Genomic DNA, 21,628 nt, shown 5'->3' with positions numbered 1-21,628 from the left:
ACCGGCACCGGTACTAAAATGTATTTCGATACTTTTCTAAATAAAGGGGACCACAAAAAATGTCATCATTGGCTTTATTTTAACAAAATGCCTTAGTGTACATTAAACATATGTTTCTTATTGCAATTTTGTTCTAAAATAAAATAGTGAACATACTAGACAACTCGTCATTTAGTAGTAAGTAAACAAACAAAGGCTCCTAATTAGTCTGCTGACGTATGCAGTAACATATTGTGTCATTTATCATTCTATTATTTTGTCAAAATTATCAAGGACAAGCTCTAAAAATGTATTATTAATCTACTTGTTCATTTACTGTTAATATCTGCTTACTTTCTCTTTTAACATGTTCTATCTACACTTCTGTTAAAATGTAACAATCACATATCCTTCTGTTGTTTGGATACTTTACATTAGTTTTGGATGATACCACAAATTTAGGTATCAATACGATACCAAGTAGTTACAGGATCATACATTGGTCATATCCTCATGTGTCCAGGGACGTATTTCCTGAGTTTATAAACATAATATACATTTAAAAAAAAGGAAAAAAGATTTTGTGACGATAAAAAAAATTGTTTAAAAAAAAAATATATATATATATATATATATATATATATATATATATATATATATTTTTTTTTTTTCTTTTTTTTTTTTTTCTTCTCTATCTTTGTTGTTGTTGTTGTTGTTGTTTTTTATCCAATTTGATTTTATTGTTGGGATTTTGTACGGTGTCCTTGAGTGCCCAGAAAGGCGCCTTATAAATAAAATGTATTTTATATATATATATATATATATATATATATATATATATATATATATATATATATATATATATATATATATATATATATATATATATATATATGTGTATTATATATATATTTATATATATATATATATATGTATTATATATATATATGTATATATATATATATATATATATATATATACATAGTATGTATATATATATACATATATATATACGTATATATATATATATATGTATATATATATTTACATATATATATATATATTTACATATATATATATATATATATATATATATATATATATACATACATACATACATACATACATATATACATACTATGTATATATACATATATACATTCATATATATATATAATTTGTTGATTATTTAGTTTTTTTTTAAAGTATCTACTTAAAAAAATAGGTTATTTTAGGGCTGTACATTTTCTGTCGTAAGCGCAGCCACAGCCTAAAAAACATTTAGAAAAATTAATAAATTTAAAAATATGTTTTATATTTGTTAAAAATAAATTCATTCATGAAAATGATCAATTGTTTTATACATACATATATACATACATATATATATTTTTTTGATTATTTTGTTTTTATTAAAGAATTAACTTTTTGAAAAAATTGGTTATTTTAGGGCTGTACATTTTCAAAAGATAAATGATGATACTTTTTGAAAGGTTGAGGGTGTGGGTTTCATTTGCAATCTGGGTACCCCTCCACCAACAAATGGTTTGCAGACATATGCAGAAAGTGGATTTCAAATATGACTGTGGAGCAAAATGTATGCAAAATATACATCAAATCTGAGGTTATCAAATTCTTTGATAAGCTATTGTCCAGAGAGTTCTTGGCCATAAAAGGGTGTTGTAGTTGTAGATTGCATAAGTTCCCTTTAAAGTATGACCAAGACACAACTTTTTGTGACCCAAAGAATAAGTGTCAGCTTGTTAGAAATCTGCCGGCTCCACAGTGTCGCTGCTGGAGGTGGATGTGATGTTTTTTTTCCCCCTGTGGAGGTGGTTCTAAAAATATAGTGTTGTTTTTGTTGGTGTCAATAATGATATGTTCAGGGGGACGAAGGCGTAAGTAGTAGCTTTTGTCATTTAATTACATTAGAATGTGTTTTTTTTTATTGCACATTATCAAAAAGTCCTAAATTACATCTTAATAAATTAGAATATCTGATTTTTGGGGAATTTTGCCTATCATTCACAATCATTATGAAAGGCGGATGGATTTAAAAAAAAAAAGCATTCTAAATATTAAATAAACGAAAATAAAAGTCCCCTTACAGCGGAGCCAATGGGAACTACACTATTTTGCTCATAAAATCCGACAAATAACCATTCAAAAAGCGCCAACAATATTCCATTTACATTTCGTGACTTGATTATTAACCGAGTATTAGTGATATTGTTATTATAAGTGCTGACGCAGACAAACTATTTTGAATGGCGCGGTGATCACTTCCGTGTGTCCCTATGTCAGAATAATTGTATCTAAGTTATATCACAATACTTTGTGTTGAAATGAGTTCCCGGCGAGAAGACAAAAGCTGTCTTTGAACCTACCAAGAAGAAGGCTTGTAAAACTCCACTGTGTAGGATGGGAAGCAACATGAAGGTGTTCTCTGTTTCTTTCATGTATTGTAATCAACAGAAAGATATTGTCTTGACCCAAGAACTACAAAAGCGAAGAGGAAGCAGGACCAGACTGCCCTCCAGGCGCCGCTTCTTTGAACTGTTTTACGACCTTTTCTTTGGAACTGTTCTGTAACCAAAGGCAACGCTGTTTACGACCCACGTCCCTTAGAAACAGCTGTTGCCATGTAATCGGGGAAAGTCCAAAAAAAAAAGAGGTGGCGTACAATCTTTCGCCAGAGCGTGCTGAGACACTGTCCAAGGGTACAGTGTCCAGGCGTCTCTCCTCAAATTGAGCCAAATTGAATTATGTCTCTGTTTAATTCCTTGCTCCTTGTCTCGTTTAATAGATGTCATCAGTGTTTGAACCTGACACCCTATGTTTACATTATCGAGTGTTCTGCTGCTTTCTCGCTTCCCTTTAAGTTTATTTTACATCATACTCTCACTTGAAAAAAAATGGCTGAGGATATAATCCAAGAAGTCGGGACACTTTGACAGCCGTTTCGGACCTGGAACTGACGGGATGACCCTCAGTCTCTTAATTCCCTGTTTCTTCGCGAGTATTTTATGAGACATTTTTAATCTAAATGGGAATATATGAACATCCAAGCAGTGGGCATCCTAATGACAGCAGACCTTGTACAGTAAGTGATGTTTTATTATGTTTGTTGGCTCTCATGAAGTATGCAGTGAGTAATAATCAGTGATGAAGCAAAAAATAAACAAACATTGTGATGCGTTTTAGAAATGAATGGTTAGAATTATCAAAATACGTAAATATTGTTACTATAAATGTGCTTGTTACTACCTTACATATATAATTACAACATGTATATAAAACCTTAATGGAGGTGTTTGGATGTTTTTTAGGCGTATCCGCAGAATTGAAAGGCTCCATTGTAAGCAGACTTTTGATCGCATCTATTTAATTTTTGACGAGTTCAATTCAGACTGAGACCAATTAAACACTGCAAACACAAGATATTTAATGCTCGAACTGAGAAACTAGTTTTTGTTTTTTTGCAAATAATCATTAACTTAGAATTTAATAGCAGCAACACATTGCAAAAAAAATTACCACTGTGTTACATGGCCTTTCCTTTTAACAACACTCAGTAATTGTTTGGGAACTGAGGAGACCAATTTTTTTGATGCAGTATCGCCTGAGGGATCGAAGGTCACGGGCATTCAATGTTGGTTTTCAGCCTTGCCGCTTACGTGCAGTGATTTCTCCAGATTCTCAGAACTCTGCGCCTTGAACAGTCCGGATGGTTCTTTTCCTCTTTGGTCCGGAGGACACGACGTCCACAGTTTCCAAAAACAATTTGAAATGTGTACTCGTCAGACCACAGAACACTTTTCCACTTTGCATCAGTCCATCTTAGATGAGCTCGGGGCCCAGCGAAGCCGGCGGCGTTTCTGGGTGTTGTTGATAAATGGCTTTGGCTTTGCGTAGTAGAGTTTTAACTTGCACTTACAGATGTAGTGACGAACTGTAGTTACTGACAGTGGTTTTCTGAAGTGTTCCTGAGCCCATGTGGTGATATCCTTTACACACTGATGTTGGTTTTTGATGCAGTACCGCCTGAGGGATCGAACATCCCTAATATCATCGCTTACTTGCAATGACTTCTCCAGATTTTCTTAACCTTTAGATGATATTACAGACCGTAGATGGTGAAATCCCTAAATTCTGTCATGTCTGTGTAATCATGTTTTGTTTTGTTTAGGTATTGGACTCTTTAGTTTCTGGCTTTTCACTCCCTTGTCTTGTTTCCATGATTACCCATTAGTTTCACCTGTTCCACGTTTGGACTCATTGTGCACTCTTGTTTGTCACCATAGCAACCCATTAGTTTTCACCTGTCACGTCACGCACCTGTTTCACGTTTTGAGTCACGCACCTGTTTTCGTTAATCATGTCTGTAGTATTTAAGTTCATTGTTTTCAGTTTGTCTTTCTGGTGACATCCCGCATTCATGCTCTGCACATTTCTGACACTTTTTTCATGTCCATCGTTCATGCTGCTCCTTTTGTCCATGCCAAGTAAGTTTTGTTTATTAATGCCACAGTTCGTGTTTTTTGTTGTTGTTCATAGTTTCTGCCTTTGTGCAAGTATTTGTTTTCATAGCCAAGTTGTTTCTCCGCCACTGTGCGCGCTTTTCGTTTGTACTTTTTTATAATTAATTAAATAAATATGTTCTCACATTCCCGTCTCGCTCGAGCCAACTTTCCGTTGCCTTCTAGAAAAACTAAACCCCAGGACCAAGTCATGACAAATTCCTTGCAATAGCTGGTTGAGAAATGTCGTTCTTAAACTGTTTGGACAATTTGCTCACGCATTTGTTGACAAAGTGGTGACCCTCGCCCCGTCCTTGTTTGTGTATGACTGAGCATTTCATGGCAGCTGCTTTTATACCCAATCATGGCACCCACCTGTTCCCAATTAGCCCGTCCACCTGTGGGATGTTCCAAATAAGTGTTTGATGAGCATTCCCCAACTTTCTCAGTCTTTTTTGCCACTTGTGCCAGCTTTTTTAAAACATTGTCGCAGGCGTCAAATTCCAAATGAGCTAATATTTGCTGGTTTTTTTTTTGCAAATAATAATTAACTTAGAATTTCATGGCTGCAACACGTGCCAAAGTAGTTGGGAAAGGGCATGTTCACCACTGTGTTACATGGCCTTTCCTTTTAACAACACTCAGTAAACGTTTGGGAACTGAGGAGACACATTTTTTAAGCTTCTCAGGTGGAATTCTTTCCCATTCTTGCTTGATGTACAGCTTAAGTTGTTCAACAGTCCGGGGGTCTCCGTTGTGGTATTTTAGGCTTCATAATGCGCCACACATTTTCAATGGGAGACAGGTCTGGACTACAGGCAGGCCAGTCTAGTACCCGCACTCTTTTACTATGAAGCCACGTGGCTTGGCATTGTCTTGCTGAAATAAGCAGGGGCGTCCATGGTAACGTTGCTTGGATGGCAACATATGTTGCTCCAAAACCTGTATGTACCTTTCAGCATTAATGGCGCCTTCACAGATGTGTAAGTTACCCATGTCTTGGGCACTAATACACCCCCATACCATCACAGATGCTGGCTTTTCAACTTTGAGCCTATAACAATCCGGATGGTTCTTTTCCTCTTTGGTCCCGAGGACACGACGTCCACAGTTTCCAAAAACAATTTGAAATGTGGACTCCTAAGACCACAGAACACTTTTCCACTTTGTATCAGTCCATCTTAGATGAGCTCAGGCCCAGTGAAGCCGACGGCGTTTCTGGGTGTTGTTGATAAACGGTTTCCGCCTTGCATAGGAGAGTTTTAACTTGTACTTACAGATGTAGCGACCAACTGTAGTTACTGACAGTGGGTTTCTGAAGTGTTCCTGAGCCCATGTGGTGATATCCTTTACACACTGATGTCGCTTGTTGATGCAGTACAGCCTGAGGGATCGAAGGTCACGGGCTTAGCTGCTTACGTGCAGTGATTTCTCCAGATTCTCTGAACCCTTTGATGATAATACGGACCGTAGATGGTGAAATCCCTAAATTCCTTGCAATAGCTGGTTGAGAAAAGGTTTTTCTTAAACTGTTCAACAATTTGCTCACGCATTTGTTGACAAAATGGTGACCCTCGGCCCATCCTTGTTTGTGAATGACTGAGCATTTCATGGAATCTACTTTTATACCCAATCATGTCACCCACCTGTTCCCAATTAGCCCGTTCACCTGTGGGATGTTCCAAATAAGTGTTTGATGAGCATTCCTCAACTTTCTCAGTCTTTTTTGCCACTTGTGCCAGCTTTTTTAAAACATTGTCACAGGCGTCAAATTCCAAAAAATAACAACATTTACCAGTTCGAACGTTAAGTATCTTGTCTTTGCAGTCTATTCAATTGAATATAGGTTGAAAAGGATTTGCAAATCATTGTATTCTGTTTTTATTTACCATTTACACAACGTGCAAAATACTCATTTAAATAAGGCAGTCTGCACCACTTTTTAATTGCACACACAGTCTTAGTAAATCACACGCAACACGCCCACTAGTAGTACAAAGTTATTAGAACAAATATTCACGTATGATGGCTTTTATGGTAAGCATTGTGCTAATTTCCCGTGTTTTAGTCATGAAACCGGAGCACACACAGAAAACACAAGAGCCTCCGGGAGAGTTAATGCCATGCATTTATTTCAGCACTGTGACATACCCCTCACATGATCAGGTTCCATGTCACACCATAAATTATTCACAGAGAGAACCCGGTTTTTCAAAACACACATACATGAAGCTCTAGTTGTTATGCGCACAAAACCTTCGTAGAAACATCATAGAATCTTCGTCTCAACAACACCCGGTTGCATTCTCGCAGCAGATTATCATGGCCGGTGCTTTCACCGCATCGAGGGGATTTCGGCAACGCGATATATGGCATTATATACATGTCACGAACAGGGTCACGTCCTTATTCACACTACATCTGGAAAAAAAACAACTAAGATTTAGTAATGAGAGGATAAGCTGGAATATACAGGAATAAATACAGATTTGTAATGCATTATAATAAATTAGACTAGTTTGTATAGCAGCTCTATTACATATATTTCTGTTTGATATACTGAACGCTTTCTTGCCTGCAAGGTTTGTGTCCTCCCCCGTGCTGAAACGGAATTTGCGTGTGCCTCAGTGTGCTGTGATTAACAAACTCGATAGCAAATAAACACGACGGTAGCAAACAGCTCTCACGGAGACGGAATGAGGCTGTGAAAGAGAGTGATGTACCCGCACGGAGGGGTTAGTTCAACCCGAGGGGGGGCGGGAGGGGGTCGTGGAAACTGGAGTTTGTCGTTTGAAAAGTGCCAGCAGCCCAATAGCTGGTGTGCACCACCTTCCTCCAACTTTACGCCATATTTTTTTCGACTTCTTTCCCTCCTCGTCCGTCCGCTCCGTGCTCGTCAGCTTATTGGCTGCAAGATCCCACGCAGGTGTTTGATCTGCCGCCTTCGGTCCAGCCTCGCTCGCGGTGTCGTCACGTCACTCCCCCCCCCCCCCCCAGACTCGATTGGTTTATCCCTCCTCCGCCCCTTTCTCTGCAGTGCAGTGCAGTGCAGGGTCCTGGACTATAGGGGAAGACGGATGTGCATGGACGGGCTGTTGGGACGCGCGGCCAGAATGTAGATGGCGCTCTCCCTTAGAAAGTCCGCCCACGTCGTCGCCCTATTGGACAGAGAGTATATTAAAAACACAACTCAATTTCACTAGGGGCCGTATCATAGGCGCCGATCTACATTTCTGCCAGTGGGTGCTCGGTGTGTTTGCATTAGTGTTGTCCCGGTACCAATATTTTGGTACTGGTACCTATACCTATACCAGGGGTCGGCAACCCGCGGCTCTCTGATCACTCTGATGCGGCTCAGCAGCTTATTTGCTGAACCCCCCAATTTTCCCGTGAGACTTCCGGATTTCAGTGCCTCTCGCAGACTCCCGGGATTAATATTCACCGATTTTCACCCTTACAGCTATAATAAGGGCGTGCCATGATGGTACGACATTTGGCGCCCTCTACAATCTGTATTAACAGCGTGCCAGCCCAACACTTGTTATACATTGTACGTCTTTTGCTTGCACACGTACGCGACAGCAAGGCATACTTGGTCAACAGCCACACAGGTTACACTGACGGTGACCATATAAAACAACTTTAACACTCTTACTAATAATGCGCCACACTTTGAACCAAAACCAAAACAAGAATGACAAACACATTTCGGGAGAACATCTGCACCGTAACACAACATAAACACAACAGGACAAACACCCAGAATCCCATGCAGCCCTGACTCTTCCGGGCTACATTATACACCCCTGCTACCACCAAACCCCGCCCCCACCCCAAGCCTGCTCCTTCACACATCAACCCCCCCCCCCCCTCTCTGTGCGTCGGTTGAGGTGGGCGGGGTTTGGTAGCGGGGGTGTATAATGTAGCCCGGAAGAGTTAGGGCTGCATGGGATTCTGGGTATTTGTCCTGTTGTGTTTATGTTGTGTTACGGTGCAGATGTCCTCCCGAAATGTGTTTGTCATTCGTGTTTGGTGTGGGTTCACAGTGTGGCGCATTATTACCAAACTCTGGAACGATCTCCCTCTCCATGTGAGACAGGCCCCTTCTTTGGCTATTTTCAAGACCCTTCTTAAAACCCATTTTTATTCACTGGCTTTTAACCCAGCATGAGACTTTGAACTGTTTTTAGCTTTTAACTTTTTGAACTGTTTTTAACTTTTAAACTGTTTTTATCTAACAAACTGTTCTTAGGGTAATTTATATTTGCTTTTTAATTGTGTATTTTTATTTCTGTTTTAAATGTTATTTTTTAGTCTGTCCTTTGCCTCTATTTCTTTGTGGTGTACAGCCCTTTGTTTTTCAACTGTGCTTGTTTTTAAAGGGCTTCATAAATAAAGTTGGTATGGTATGGTATGGTATTAGTAAGAGTGTTAAAGTTTTTTTTTTATACCGCGACCGTCAGTGTAACCTGTGTGGTTGTTGACCAAGTATGCCTTGCTGTCATCTACGTGAGCAAGCGAAAGCCCCACTCAACATGTGGCTGATCAGGCACGCTGATGGTAGAGGGCGCTATATGCTGTACCATCACGGCACGCATGACGCTGACAACCGCTACACATTTAAAACCCGCGTGCCGCACCAGCTTAAAAATTCCGTAAAAAGGTGTGGGCATCGTGTCTGAGACCCCTGATTTATACATAGCACAAAGTAAAAAAAAAAACTTTGTATGCAGTGTTATTTCATTTAACATTTCAAAAAGTTCTGCGGCTCCTGTTGTTTTCTATAATTTGTGAAACTGGTCAAAATGGCTCTTTGACTGGTAAAAGTTGCCGACCCCTGACCTACACCAACACCTATACCAGGGGTCGGCAACCCGCGGCTCCGGAGCCGCATGCGGCTCTTTGACCACTCTGATGCGGCTCAGCTGCATTCTTGCCAACCCTCCCGATTTTTCCGGGAGACTTCCAGATTTCACTGCCTCTCCTAGGGCAAACATTCTCCGATTTTCACCCGGACAACAACCGTGATGGAACTGCATTTTGCGTCCTCTACAACCTGTCGTCGCGTCCGCTTTTTCACCTAAGAAACAGCGTGCCGGCCCAGTCACATTTTGTATGCGGCGTCTGCTCACACACTAAGAGACAGCAAGGCATACTTGTTCAACAGCCATACAGATCACACTGAGGGTGGCCGTATAAACAACTATAACACTCTTACTAATATGCGCCACACTGTGAACCCACACCAAACAAGAATGACAAACACATTTCGGGAGAACATCCACACCGTAACACAACATAAACACAACAGAACAAATACCCAGAATCCCATGCATCCCTAACTACATTACACACCCTGCTACCACCAAACCCCGCCCACCTCAATCTACGCACGGGGGGTGGGGGGATGTTGTTGATGTGTGGGGGGGCAGGGTTGGGGTGGCAGGCTTTGGTGGTAGCGGGGGTGTATAAAGTAGCCCGGAAGAGTCAGGGCTGCATGGGATTCTGGGTGTTTGTTCTGTTGTATTTATGTTGTGTTAAGGTGCAGATGTTCTCCCGAAATGTGTTTGTCATTCTTGTTTGGTTTTGGTTCAAAGTGTGGCGCATTATTAGTAAGAGTGTTAAAGTTGTTTTATATGACCACCGTCAGTGTAACCTGTGTGGCTGTTGACAAAGTATGCCTTGCTGTCACGTACGTGTGCAAGCAGAAGATGTATATTGTATAACAAGTGTTGGGCTGTCACGTTGTTAATACAGATTGTAGAGGGCGCCAAATGTTGTACCATCATGGCACGCCCTTATTATAGCTGTAAGGGTGAAAATTGGTGAATATTAATCCCAAGAGGAACTGAAATCCGGAAGTCTCACGGGAAAATTGGGGGGTTCAGCAAGTAAGCTGCTGAGCCGCATCAGAGTGATCAGAGAGCTGCATGCGGCTCCGGAGCCGCGGGTTGCCGACCCCTGACCTATACCTATACCAACACCTATACCAGGGGTCGGCAACCCGCGGCTCCGGAGCCGCATACGGCTCTTTGACCACTCTGATGCGGCTCAGCTGCATTCTTGCCAACCTTCCCGATTTTTCCGGGAGACTTCCAGATTTCACTGCCTCTCCTAGGGCAAACATTCTCCGATTTTCACCCGGACAACAAAATTGAGGGCGTGCCGTGATGGAACTGCATTTTGCGTCCTCTACAACCTGTCGTCGCGTCCGCTTTTTCACCTAAGAAACAGCGTGCCGGCCCAGTCACATTTTGTATGCGGCGTCTGCTCACACACTAAGTGACAGCAAGGCATACTTGTTCAACAGCCATACAGATCACACTGAGGGTGGCCGTATAAACAACTATAACACTCTTACTAATATGCGCCACACTGTGAACCCACACCAAACAAGAATGACAAACACATTTCGGGAGAACATCCACACCGTAACACAACAGAACAAATACCCAGAATCCCATGCATCCCTAACTACATCACACACCCTGCTACCACCAAACCCCGCCCACCTCAATCTACGCACGGGGGGTGGGAGGGTGTTGTTGATGTGTGGCGGGGGCAGGGTTGGGGTGGCGGGCTTTGGTGGTAGCGGGGGTGTATAACGTAGCCCGGAAGAGTTAGGGATGCATGGGATTCTGGGTATTTGTTCTGTTGTGTTACGGTGCGGATGTTCTCCCGAAATGTGTTTGTCATTCTTGTTTGGTGTGGGTTCACAGTGTGGCGCATATTAGTAAGAGTGTTAAAGTTGTTTATATCGCCACCCTCAGTGTGGTCTGTATGGCTGTTAACCAAGTATGGATTGCATTCACTTATGTGTGTCTGCAGAAGCCTCATATAACACGTAACTGGGCTGGCAAGCTGTTTGTTCAAGCCGTAGAGGGCGCTAAAGGTAGTGACATCACGGCACGCCCTTATTATTGTTGTTGTTTGGGTGAAAATCAGCATACATTCAAGAGAATAGTTTCCATGAAATTCGGGAGTCTACCGGAAAAATCGGAAGGGTTGGCAAGTGTGACGCTGTCAAGTGCCCTTCATATAAAACTCGCGGGCCGCACTAACATTACATTTCCATATTAAGGTGCGGGCCGCGTGTCTGAGACCCCTGGTTTATACATAGCACAAAGCAAAAAAAAACGTTGTATGTAGTGTTATTTCATTTTAAATTTCAAAAGAGTTTTGTGGCTCCCATTGTTTTCTTTAATTTGTGGAAACGGGTCAAAATGGCTCTTTGAGTGGTAAAAGTTGCCGACCCCTGACCTATACCTATACCTATACCAGGGGTCGGTAACCCGCGGTTCTTGCGGCTCTTTAGCGCCGCCCTAGTGGCTCTCTGGAGCTTTTTCAGAAATGTATGAAAAATGGAAAAAGATGAGGGGAAAACAATCTATTTTTTGTTTTAATATGGTTTCTGTAGGAGGACAAACATGACACAAACCTCCCTAATTGTTATAAAGCACACTGTTTATATTAAACATGCTTCACTGATTCGAGTATTTGGCGAGCGCCGTTTTGTCCTACTAATTTTGGTGGTCCTTGAACTCACCGTAGTTTGTTTACATGTATAACTTTCTAGGACGTGTTTTATGCCACTTCTTTTTCTGTCTCATTTTGTCCACCAAACTTTTAAGGTTGTGCATGAAAGGTGAGTTTTGTTGATGTTATTGACTTGTGTGGAGTGCTAATCAGACATATTTGGTCACTGCATGACTGCAAGCTAATCGATGCTAACATGCTATTTAGGCTAGCTATATGTACATATTGCATCATAATGCCTCATTTGTAGCTATATTTGAGGTCATTTAGTTTCCTTTAAGTCCTCTTAATTCAATTTATATCTCATGACACACTATCTGTATGTAATATGGCTTTTAATTTTTTGCGGCTCCAGACACTTTTTTTTTTGTATTTTTGGTCCAATATGGCTCTTTCAACATTTTGGGTTGCCGACCCCTGACCTATACCTATACCTATACCTATACCTATACCTATACCTGCTCAGTGGCCTGAGATCGGTAGGTTGTGAGTTCAAACCCCAGCCGAGTCATACCAAAGACTATAAAAATGGGACCCATTGGCACTCAGCATCAAGGGTTGGAATTGGGGGTTAAATCACGTTTATCAACATAGCAGGAATAGAAACCGGAACCAACCATTTAATGGTGATTTTAGCCAGAGACATACAAAGAATGGGTGATTTTATTTTATTTTTTACCTTTATTAACATTGTTTTCCTGCATTTGTGCATATTCATCTTTAGGTTCTTCAGTTTTCATAGGATTTAATAGCAGCAAAAGCGTCGTGTATGGATCAATCATCAATCAATCAAAGTTTGTTTACATAGACCTTAAAGGGGAACATTATCACAATTTCAGAATGGTTAAAACCATTAAAAATCAGTTCCCAGTGGCTTATTATATTTTTCGAAGTTTTAAAAAATTTTTTTACCCATCCCTAAAAAAAAGCTTCAAAGTGCCTGATTTTAACCATCGTTATATACACCCGTCCATTTTCCTGTGACGTCACATAGTGAAGCCAACACAAACAAACATGGCGGATAGAACAGCAAGCTATAGCGACATTAGCTCGGATTCAGACTCGGATTTCAGCGGCTTAAGCGATTCAACAGATTACGCATGTATTGAAACGGATGGTTGTAGTGTGGAGGCAGGTAGCGAAAACGAAATTGAAGAAGAAACTGAAGCTATTGAGCCATATCGGTTTGAACCGTATACAAGCGAAACCGACAAAAACGACACGACAGCCAGCGACACGGGAGAAAGCGAGGACAAATTCGGCGATTGCCTTCTAACCAACGATTGGTATGTGTTTGTTTGGCATTAAAGGAAACTAACAACTATGAACTAGATTTACAGCATATGAAATACATTTGGCAACAACATGCACTTTGAGAGTGCAGACAGCCCAATTTTCATCAATTAATATATTCTGTAGACATACCCTCATCCGTTCTTTTTTCCTGAAAGCTGATCTGTCCAGTTTTGGAGTTGATGTCAGCAGGCCAGGGAAGCTAGGGTCGATATTCTCTTGATCATCTTCGGTGGCATAAGGGACGGTGTGAGCCAAGACATCCAGGGGGTTTAGCTCGCTCGTCTGCGGGAACAAACTGCCGCCATTGCTTGCCGTGCTACCGAGGTCCTTTGTCCCTGAATTGCTCACACACTCCGGCAGATTCAATGGGGGTCTGGCGGCAGATTTCTTTGACTTTATCGTTGGAAATGCATCTGCTTTGAGTGTCGCAGGATATCCACACATTCTTGCCATCTCTGTCGTAGCATAGCTTTCGTCGGTAAAGTGTGCGGAACAAACGTCCAATTTCTTGCCACTTTCGCATCTTTGGGCCACTGGTGCAACTTGAATCCGTCCCTGTTCGTGTTGTTACACCCTCCGACAACACACCGACGAGGCATGATGTCTCCAAGGTACGGAAAACAGTCGAAAAAACGGAAAATAACAGAGCTGATTTGACTCGGTGTTTGAGAAAATGGCGGATTGCTTCCCGATGACGTCATCGCTCCGAGAGCGAATATTAGAAAGGCGTTTAATTCGCCAAAATTCACCCATTTAGAGTTCGGAAATCGGTTAAAAAAATATACGGTCTTTTTTCTGCAACATCAAGGTATATATTGACGCTTAAATAGGTCTGGTGACAATGTTCCCCTTTAATCACAAGTGTCTCAAAGGGCTGCGCAAGCCACAACGACATCAGATCCCACATCAGGGCGAGAAAAAACTCCACCCGATGGACTACAATGAAGATCTGTGGTGTTGTTCATAGGCTGGGCTTTAGGGGTCTCTTGAGGTTCCTGGTTCCATCCCCAGCTTCTACCAACCTCCTCACAGTTTGAGTACTGTGAGGAGGCGTGGCCGGGCGGACCTGCAGCGAGGCGGGGCACGCCGGGGGCCGGCTCCGAGATGGGCGACAGGTGCGTCGATGGCCCACCTGGGCGCAGTTGTCTCATCGCCTGTCACTGTATAAAAGGGCAGCAGCCGAGAAGGACGTGGTTGGTGAAGTCGGAGTGGATGGCCGAGAACAAACCCGAGACGGAGACGAAGACGTGGGAGGCTGAAAAGCGACCGGAAGAGCGAGACGGGGAGAAGAGGCGAGTGCTGAAAAGCGACCAGAGAAGGAGTTTTATTGAAAAATAAACAAAATCTCCAAACCGTCAAGCCTCTCATGTCCGTCATTGGTGGTCCGAAGAACCCGGAGGAGCAAGACCTCTACAAGTCGAGATGCTATTATTTATTTAGATTATTATATTATTATTTAGATTATTATATTATTATAGATAATTAGAGATGCTACCTCAGTAGAAGCATTTAAGTCCCATCTTAAAACTCATTTGTATACTCTAGCCTTTAAATAGCCCCCCTGTTAGACCAGTTGATCTGCCGTTTCTTTTCTTCTCTCCTCTGCTCCCCTCTATCCCTTGTGGAGGGGGGGTGGGCACAGGTCCGGTGGCCATGGATGAAGTGCTGGCTTGTCCAGAGTCGGGACCCGGGGTGGACCGCTCGCCTGTGCATTGGCTGGGAACATCTCTGCGCTGCTGACCCGTCTCCGCTCGGGATGGTGTCCTGCTGGCCCCACTATGGACTGGACTCTTACTATTATGTTGGATCCACTATGGACTGGACTCTCACAATATTATGTCAGACCCACTCGACATCCATTGCTTTCGGTCTCCCCTAGAGGGGGGGGTGGGGGGGGGGGGGGTTACCCATATATGCGGTCCTCTCCAAGGTTTCTCATAGTCATTCACATCGACGTCCCACTGGGGTGAGTTTTTCCTTGCCCTTATGTGGGCTTTGTACCGAGGATGTCGTTGTGGCTTGTGCAGCCCTTTGAGACACTTGTGATTTAGGGTTATATAAATAAACATTGATTGATTGATTGATTGAAGTCAATCAATCAATGTTTATTTATATAGCCCTAAATCAAGAAGGTAGAAAAGCGCTATACAAGAATAACCCATTTACCATTTACCATTTACCTCTTGCATCCAAGTGTTCACCACGCAAAACCAAAACAAATGCCATAGAAGATCCCCTTATAACTATCTGTTGGCGTCCCGATGGGTAAATTCGTATAATTATACCTGGGCAGCACGGTGGGACAGGGGTTAGTGCGTGTGCCTCACAATAAGAAGGTCCTGGGTTCGATCCCTGGGCTTGAGGTCTTTCTGTGTGGAGTTTGCATATTCTCTGCATGGGTTCCCTCCGGATACTCCGGCTTCCTCCCACCTCCAAAGACATGCACCTGGGGAAAGCTCGGTTGGTAGAGTGGCCGTGCCAGCAACTTGAGGGTTCCAGGTTCGATCCCCGCTTCACTGCCGTTGTGTCCTTGGGCAAGACACTTTACCCACCTGCTCCCAGTACCACCCACACTGGTTTAAATGTAACTTAGATATTGGGTTTCACTATGTAAAAGCGCTTTGAGTCACTAGTCACTACCTACTCAGTGGCCTAGTGGTTAGAGTGTCCGCCCTGAGATCGGTAGGTTGTGAGTTCAAACCCCGGCCGAGTCATACCAAAGACTATAAAAATGGGACCCATTACCTCCCTGCTTGGCACTCAGCATCAAGGGTTGGAATTGGGGGTTAAATCACCAAAATGATTCCCGGGCGCGGCCACCGCTGCTGCCCACTGCTCCCCTCACCTCCCAGGGGGTGATTAAGGGTGATGGGTCAAATGCAGAGAATAATCTCGCCACACCTAGTGTGTGTGTGACAATCATTGGTACTTTAACTTTAACTTTAACTTTTAGAGAAAAAGCGCTATATAAATATAATTCACTTCACTTCACTTCATAGGTTGATTGGCAACACTAAATTGGCCCTAGTGTGTGAATGTTGGCCCCTAGTCTGTCTGTGTTGGCCCTGGTGGCGACTTGTCCAGGGTGCACCCCCTGCCTTCTGCCCGAGTTCAGCTGGGACAGGCTCCAGGATCACCCGTGACCCCCGAAAGGGACAAACGGTAAAAAAAAAATGGATGGAATAATGATACCCACTCATTCCTTCACATCTGTGGTTCCCTTTTCTTCTTTTTCCCAGCTGTGGTCTTTTGAGTTTTCCTTGCTTGTTTGTAAAGCCCTTTGAGACACTTGTGGTTAGGGCTACATAAATAATTTGTAATTAATTAATAGAGGGAAAAAGACAAGTGAGTTAGTTTCTCTGTGTCTTATCTCAGTTGTTCAAAATATTCACATATATCCTGATAGAGGATTACAGCCATAAAATGTGCTGAACACTCAAACAACGGATACCGTCTGTATCGTCAACTCTTTGTATCACGTACGGAATATAATGCTTTTTACACTGTATGGCGGGGCTTTTCAACTACATAATGAAGAGGGCCGCAGTATCAGGAGCACAAGGGCTCAGGGGCCGTACATCAAAATGTGGATGTTTCCTCAAAAAGTGCCTCCACAGTTTAAATTCCTTTGATACTGCATTTACTTAATTACAAGGTAAACACATTGGCTTTCACACTGCACTGTCAATACATTTCCAGCATGTGCAGCTATACAGATAGTTAACAGCATGAAACAGAAGCGCTGTGAGTTTTGTTAAGGATTGATGTTCCCTCTGTTGAATTATATTCCTTTCTAAGTTTTATTTCTTTACACTTCTTCCTTAATTTAGGTTTGTAGGACTGAAAATATAAACATAAAATAAACATTACAAAAGTATGAAGGCTGGAATATACTCTCGCGTCTCGTTGCTTGTGTCACCCCCAACGGCGTCTTGTCTGATTTAGAATTCTTCCTTCTGCAGAGTGCAGCTGGTAGGCTTCAGCCCCCCCGCGACCCAGAGTATGTTGAGCCATTACCCCCTTGTTATGTTGGTTTGAGATGGATAGATAGGTATCTACATACATATCATAAATATATATATATATATATATATATATATATATATATATATATATATATATATATATATATATATATATATATATATATATATATATATATATATATATAAAAATATATATATATATATATTTATATATATATATATATGTATATATTAATATATATTATATATGTATATGTACACATACATATATATACACATACATGCATATGTAATATATATACATACATACATATACATATATAATATATATATATATATATATACACACATATATATATACACATTATTATATACATATATATACACACATTATTATATACATTATAATATATATATATAATATATATATATATATTATATATATATGTATATATTAATATATATCATATATATGTATATGTACACATACATATATACACATACATGCATATGTAATATATATACATACATACATATACATATATAATATATATATATATACACACATATATATATACACATTATTATATACATATACATATATATACACACATTATTATATACATTATATAATATATATATATATATATTATATATGTATATATTAATATATATTATATATACATATATATGTATATGTACACATACATATATATACACATACATGCATATGTAATATATATACATACATACATACATACATATATATAATATATATATATATATTGATATATATTATATATATATGTATATATTAATATATATTATATATATGTATATGTACACATACATATATATATACACATACATGCATATGTAATATATATACATACATACATATACATATATAATATATATGTATACACACACATATATATATATACACATGCATATGTAATATATATACATACATACATATACATATATAATATATATGTATACACACACATATATATATATATACACATTATTATATACATATACATATGTATACACACATTATTATATACATTATTATATATATATATATATATATATATATATATATATATATATATATATATATATATATATATATATATATATATATATATATATACAGTATATACACATATACACATACATATTATAGTGTCTTCAAAGTGTGCAGTTTTTTACTAGAATAGGGACTTACCTGTTGTCGTCGGTCTTGCTTCGTTCACTCCCGGAGCTGACCGGACTGCTCTCACAAATGGGGCCAACATGACTTATACTTGTCCCAAAAAGACAACAACAGACAACACACACACACACACACACACACACACACACACACACACACACACACACACACACACACACACACACACACACACAGATAAGTCATTATTCACTGCCACAATCAATTGGATGAACAAACGTTGTCTCATAATCCAAACAATAAATGCTGACTTTTAATTTTTTATATTTGGAATTCATTTAATTTATTTCTCATTTTTGAGAGAAAAAACCTTGGTGAATGTTGACAAGTGCTCACATCTAGGATAGCTTTTTATTTTGTGTCAGCTTTAGTGTGTAAATCTCTTAATTAATTCAGAATATAACACTTTGCAATATGACACAGGTGTCAAACTCAAGGCCCGGGGGCCAGATGTGGCCAGCCACTTCATTTTAATTTGGCCTTCAAAAGCCTGGAAATAATAAGTTCAATAAAGTACTGTAACTTTTAATACTAAATGTGTTATTTCTTTCTATTTTGGTAGAAAAAAATATATATACTCCATGTAACCACAATATGGCAATATTTATTATGTTAACTTAAATATTGCCTAATTATGCAAAAATATTTATCAAACATTCAAACCATTTTTTAAATAGAAATAAATACTAATAATAATGATTTCAAAGCAAGTTATCCATCAAAATTTGCAATGTAAAAGTAGCAATAGATACTGTGTTTTTTAGGGCATTTTTGTCTAAATAAAAAAAAACAGTACTTTTTTTACTTTAATAAACGGTGGTGCCGTTTTGGCATTTACAGTAATACACTGAAAAATCTACAGTGGTTGATTTGGGGTAAAAAAAATAAAAAATTAAAAAATAAATAAAAATATGGCAGCTCAGGTGACCAAATTTTACTGTAAAATTGCAGGTTTTATTTACAGTAAAAAAACAAATGTAAATTTTACAGTTAAATTATGGCAACTGAGCTGCCTTTTTTAACCATAAAAACAGCAGTACTGTTTTTCCATTGACAGTAATATACACTACATTTTAAGGTGAAATTATTGCAACTTACCATATTTTTTTGACATTTTAGTTTTTAAAAAATCTACTTATAAGATGCATTAAAAAAAATTGTGTAATAATAGTATTCACTGTTAGAAGCGGCCGCCTTTGGCCAAACATAATTGCAATGTGGCCCTCACTGAAAATGACTTTGACACCTCTGCAATATGAGATAGTGAATTTTGAATGAAGGAATTTAAAATGATGAAAACAATTATATTCTATACAAGCTGCCTGTGTCTGCAGGAGCAAAGGTCACCGCCTCTGTCTATGGTGCTGAGGACAGAGCACCATCAGACGGGGGCGTGGCAGTGCTGACGGCGAGACACAGCTGGCAGGTGATTAGATTTCACAGGTGATACGTGTTAATCTAATCATCTGTTGTCTTTATGTAAAAGTAGCAACAGATTTCATGGTAAAATTGTGAAATTTATTGCGGTTTTTACAGCACTTTTGTCTAAATTAAAAAAACAGTACTTTTTTTTTACTGTAATTAACTGCGGTGCCGTTTTGGCATTTACACTAATACACCGAAAAAATGTACAGTTGTTGATTCGGGGTAAAAAAACAAAGAAAAGAACAAACAAACTGGCAGCTCAGGTGCCAAAATTGTACTGTAAAATTGCAGGTTTTTATTTACAGTAAAAAAACAAATGTAAATTTTACAGTAAAATTATGGCAACTGAGCTGCCTTTTTTAACCATAAAAACAGCAGTACTGTTTTTCCATTTACAGTAAATTACACTACATTTTAAGGTGAACTTATTGCAATTTACTATATTTTTTTGACATTTTAGTTAAAAAAAAATCTACTTATAAAATGCATTAAAAAAAATTGTGTAATAATAGTATTCACTGTTAGAAGCGGCCGCCTTTGGCCAAACATAATTGCGATGTGGCCCTCACTGAAAATGACTTTGACACCTCTGCAATATGAGATAGTGAATTTTGAATGAAGGAATTTAAAATGATGAAAACAATTATATTCTATACAAGCTGCCTGTTTCTGCAGGAGCAAAGGTCACCGCCTCTGTCCATGGTGCTGAGGACAGGGCACCATCAAACGGGGGCGTGGCAGTGCTGACGGCGAGACACAGCTGGCAGGTGATTAGATTTCACAGGTGGTACGTGTTAATCTAATCATCTGTTGTCTTTATGTAAAAGTAGCAACAGATTTCATGGTAAAATTGTGAAATTTACTGCGGTTTTTACAGCATTTTTGTCTCAATTAAAAAAACAGTACTTTTTTTTACTGTAATAAACTGCGGTGCCGTTTTGGCATTTACACTAATACACCGAAAAAATGTACAGTTGTTGATTCGGGCTAAAAAAAAAATGAAAAAAACAAACAAACTGGCAGCTCAGGTGCCAAAATTGTACTGTAAAATTGCAGGTTTTTATTTACAGTAAAAAAACAAATGTAAATTTTACAGTAAAATTATGGCAACTGAGCTGCCTTTTTTAACCATAAAAACAGCAGTACTGTTTTTCCATTTACAGTAATATACACTACATTTTAAGGTGAAATTATTGCAATTTACTATATTTTTTTGACATTTTAGTTTTTAAAAAATCTACTTATAAGATGCATTAAAACAATAGTGTAATAATAGTATTCACTGTTAGAAGCGGCCGCCTGGGGCCAAACATACCGTATTTTTCTGACTATGTCGCAGTTTTTTTCATAGTTTGGCCGGGCTCCAGTGCGACTTATATATGTTTTTTTCCTTCTTTATTATGCATTTTCGGCAGGTGCGACTTATACTCCGAAAAATACGGTAATTGCAATGTGGCCCTCAGTAAAAATGACTTTGACACCTCTGCAATATGAGATAGTGAATTTTGAATGAAGGAATTTAAAATGATGAAAACAATTATATTCTATACAAGCTGCCTGTGGGGGGAGATGTGGCCAGCGCTGTCTGCAGGAGCAAAGGTCACCGCCTCTGTCCATGGTGCTGAGGACAGAGCACCATCAGACGG

The 21,628-nt window shown here is 39.5% G+C and overlaps 1 protein-coding gene across 2 annotated transcripts in view; it reads right to left on the bottom strand.

Moving 5' to 3' along the window:
- Positions 1-6,609: 6,609 nt before the first annotated feature.
- Positions 6,610-21,628, bottom strand: part of phf24 (PHD finger protein 24) — a 110,839-nt gene continuing 95,820 nt past the window's right edge. For both annotated transcript variants that reach the window (XM_061980855.2, XM_061980856.2), the window contains 2 exons: positions 18,552-18,629; positions 6,610-7,657 (listed from right to left, as the gene is read on the bottom strand). In XM_061980855.2, coding sequence (XP_061836839.2) covers positions 7,561-7,657; positions 18,552-18,629 — 175 coding nt within the window. In that variant the 3' untranslated portion in view covers positions 6,610-7,560. The remainder of the gene's footprint in view (positions 7,658-18,551; positions 18,630-21,628) is intronic.

The sequence above is a fragment of the Nerophis lumbriciformis genome, linkage group LG20, assembly GCF_033978685.3.
Source record: "Nerophis lumbriciformis linkage group LG20, RoL_Nlum_v2.1, whole genome shotgun sequence".
In the NCBI taxonomy this organism is placed as follows: Eukaryota; Metazoa; Chordata; class Actinopteri; order Syngnathiformes; family Syngnathidae; genus Nerophis; species Nerophis lumbriciformis.
Note: the sequence above shows the minus strand (reverse complement) of the source record. Positions and strands in the feature narration are given on the sequence as shown.